Below are 2,163 nucleotides of genomic sequence, written 5' to 3' on the forward strand. Positions count from 1 at the left end.
GCTCTGTACTTGTGTGGCTGCCTGCTCTTTTCTCTGCCAGCCAGAAATCATAAAAATCCATCTCTGGTCTGCTGGGGGTGAGGTGGGGGGGGGGGCAGGGAGGGAGGCATGGAGAATGGGACAGGAAGAGCAAAACTGCTGAAGCCTCAGGAGGCTGGAGAAATGGCATCAGCAGAATTTCTCCCTGCCTCCCAAAATCTCAAACTGAGGCACAGCTTAGTCCCTTCCAGCACATATTTTCCAGAAAGTTACAAAGATAGGGTGGGGCCAAAGCCATATGAAAAAGAGAATGTGTTGGGAATGTGAAGGTGGCTGTTAGGGCATTCTGTACATGTTCAGATGTTCAAGGGCACTCTTTGAACAGGGCTCCTGGATCTTTAACAGTCGTATTGAAAAGGGAATTACAGCAGATGTCATTTGTATCATGCATACAGCACCTGGTGAAATTCCCTCTTCATCACAACAGTTAAAGTTGCAGGAGCCCTGCCCTCTTTTGTATCACGTCATCCTAGTATAGCTCCTGCAGCTTTAACTGCCAGTGTTTCCATCTGGGATACCATTAAGGCTTTGTCAAGACCCATCTGGGACCCTTCATAGTTAAACTGAGCTTTTAGAGAAAGAAGTTATCAAGAAAGGTAAAACACAGCTGAAAGTCACCCGGTGGCCTCAGCTCATCCTGTGCCCACCTCGAAGGAGTGTTTCCTGCTCAGCAGTCTACCAATGCTGGCTTTCACCTCCCTGTTCCTCAGAGTGTAAATGAGGGGATTGCAAAGGGGAATAATGACTGTGTAGAGCAGGGACAGCACTTTGTCCACCTTCACTGAGTCACTGGTTTGTGGGCGCAGATAAACAAGCATCGCTGAGCCATAGAAGAGGCTGACCACGGTGAGGTGTGATGAGCAAGTGGAAAAAGCCTTCTGACGGCCCGTGCCTGATGGCAGCCTCAATATGGTTCTGGTGATGCGTGCGTAGGAGGCCAAGATGAGCACAAAGGGGGCTATAACAAAGAGGATGCTATCAGTGTAAGTAACCAGCTCATTGGCATATAAGTCAGCACAGGCCAGGCTGAGTACCGGTGGAATATCACAAAAGAAGTGGTCGATCTTGTTGGACCCACAAAAAGGCAAGGAGAAGATGAGCCCAATTTGCACTAACTGCATGGGGAGACTGACGGCAAAGGAGCCAGACACCAGCCCCATCTGCACCCTATGGCTCATGACGGTCATGTAGTGGAGAGGCAGGCAGATGGCAAGATAGCGGTCATAGGCCATGACTGCCAGCAAGTAGCACTCGGCCCCACCCAGGAAAAGCAGGAAGAACACCTGCGAGGTACAGGCTGGTAGAGAAATGGAGGGATCTCCTGAGGCCAGATTGGCCATCATCTTAGGAAGGGTGACTGAGGTGTAACACATCTCCAGCCCTGAGAGGCTGCGCAAGAAGAAGTACATTGGGGTGTGCAGGGCAGAATCCCATGTTGTCACCACCACAATCAAACCATTGCCTAGTAATATCGCCATATATGTGGTTAGGAAGGCAGTGAAGAGGAGAGCGGGATGTTCTTGGTACCCCAACAAGAGGAACTCATTCACTGTACTCTGGTTCTCCCAGTGTCTGGCTTGTCCCAAATCCATCTGTGGAGAAACAGAGATAGATAGCTTAGTCATGGAACTGCAAAAGTTAAGTCAACAAAAGCAAACTGGCATTTGTTGGTTGCAGAAGTATTCGTCCCCCTGGGCTGTGACACCCCTAAATAAGCTCTGGTGCAGCTGACTGCCTTCAGAAGTCACATAAGTAATTGAATGGAGTCCACCTGTGTACAATTCAAGTGTAACATGATCTCAGGTAAAATGCACCTGTTTCTGGAAGCCTCTAGAATTTGTTGGAGAAAATATCTAAACACCAGCATTATGAAGATGAAGGAGCTATCAAAACAAGTCTGGGATAAAGGTTATATCCCATTCAGGGTTGGAATGTAAAAAATATATCCCAGACTAAGGACATTTATTTATTTATTTATTTATTTATTTATTTATTTATTTATTTATTTATTATGTTTCTATACTGCCCAATAGCCGGAGCTCTCCGGGCGGTTCACAAAAAATAAAAACATTCAAAGTATAAAACAACAGTATAAAACCAAAATATACAATACAATATAAAAGC

At 46.5% G+C, this 2,163-nt stretch overlaps 1 protein-coding gene across 1 annotated transcript; it reads right to left on the bottom strand.

Moving 5' to 3' along the window:
- Positions 1 to 671: 671 nt before the first annotated feature.
- Positions 672 to 1,631, bottom strand: LOC134405495 (olfactory receptor 10A4-like). The gene has a single exon (XM_063136739.1). The coding sequence runs from the start codon at positions 1,629 to 1,631 to the stop codon at positions 672 to 674; it is 960 nt and encodes a 319-aa protein (XP_062992809.1).
- Between the last annotated feature and the right edge of the window lie 532 nt (positions 1,632 to 2,163).

This window comes from Elgaria multicarinata, chromosome 11 (genome assembly GCF_023053635.1).
Source record: "Elgaria multicarinata webbii isolate HBS135686 ecotype San Diego chromosome 11, rElgMul1.1.pri, whole genome shotgun sequence".
Classification (NCBI taxonomy): Eukaryota; Metazoa; Chordata; class Lepidosauria; order Squamata; family Anguidae; genus Elgaria; species Elgaria multicarinata.

What these genes read in the sequence shown, in the direction of transcription:
- LOC134405495 (XM_063136739.1), bottom strand. Translation starts at nt 1,631, where the DNA reads ATGGATTTGGGACAAGCCAGACACTGGGAGAACCAGAGTACAGTGAAT.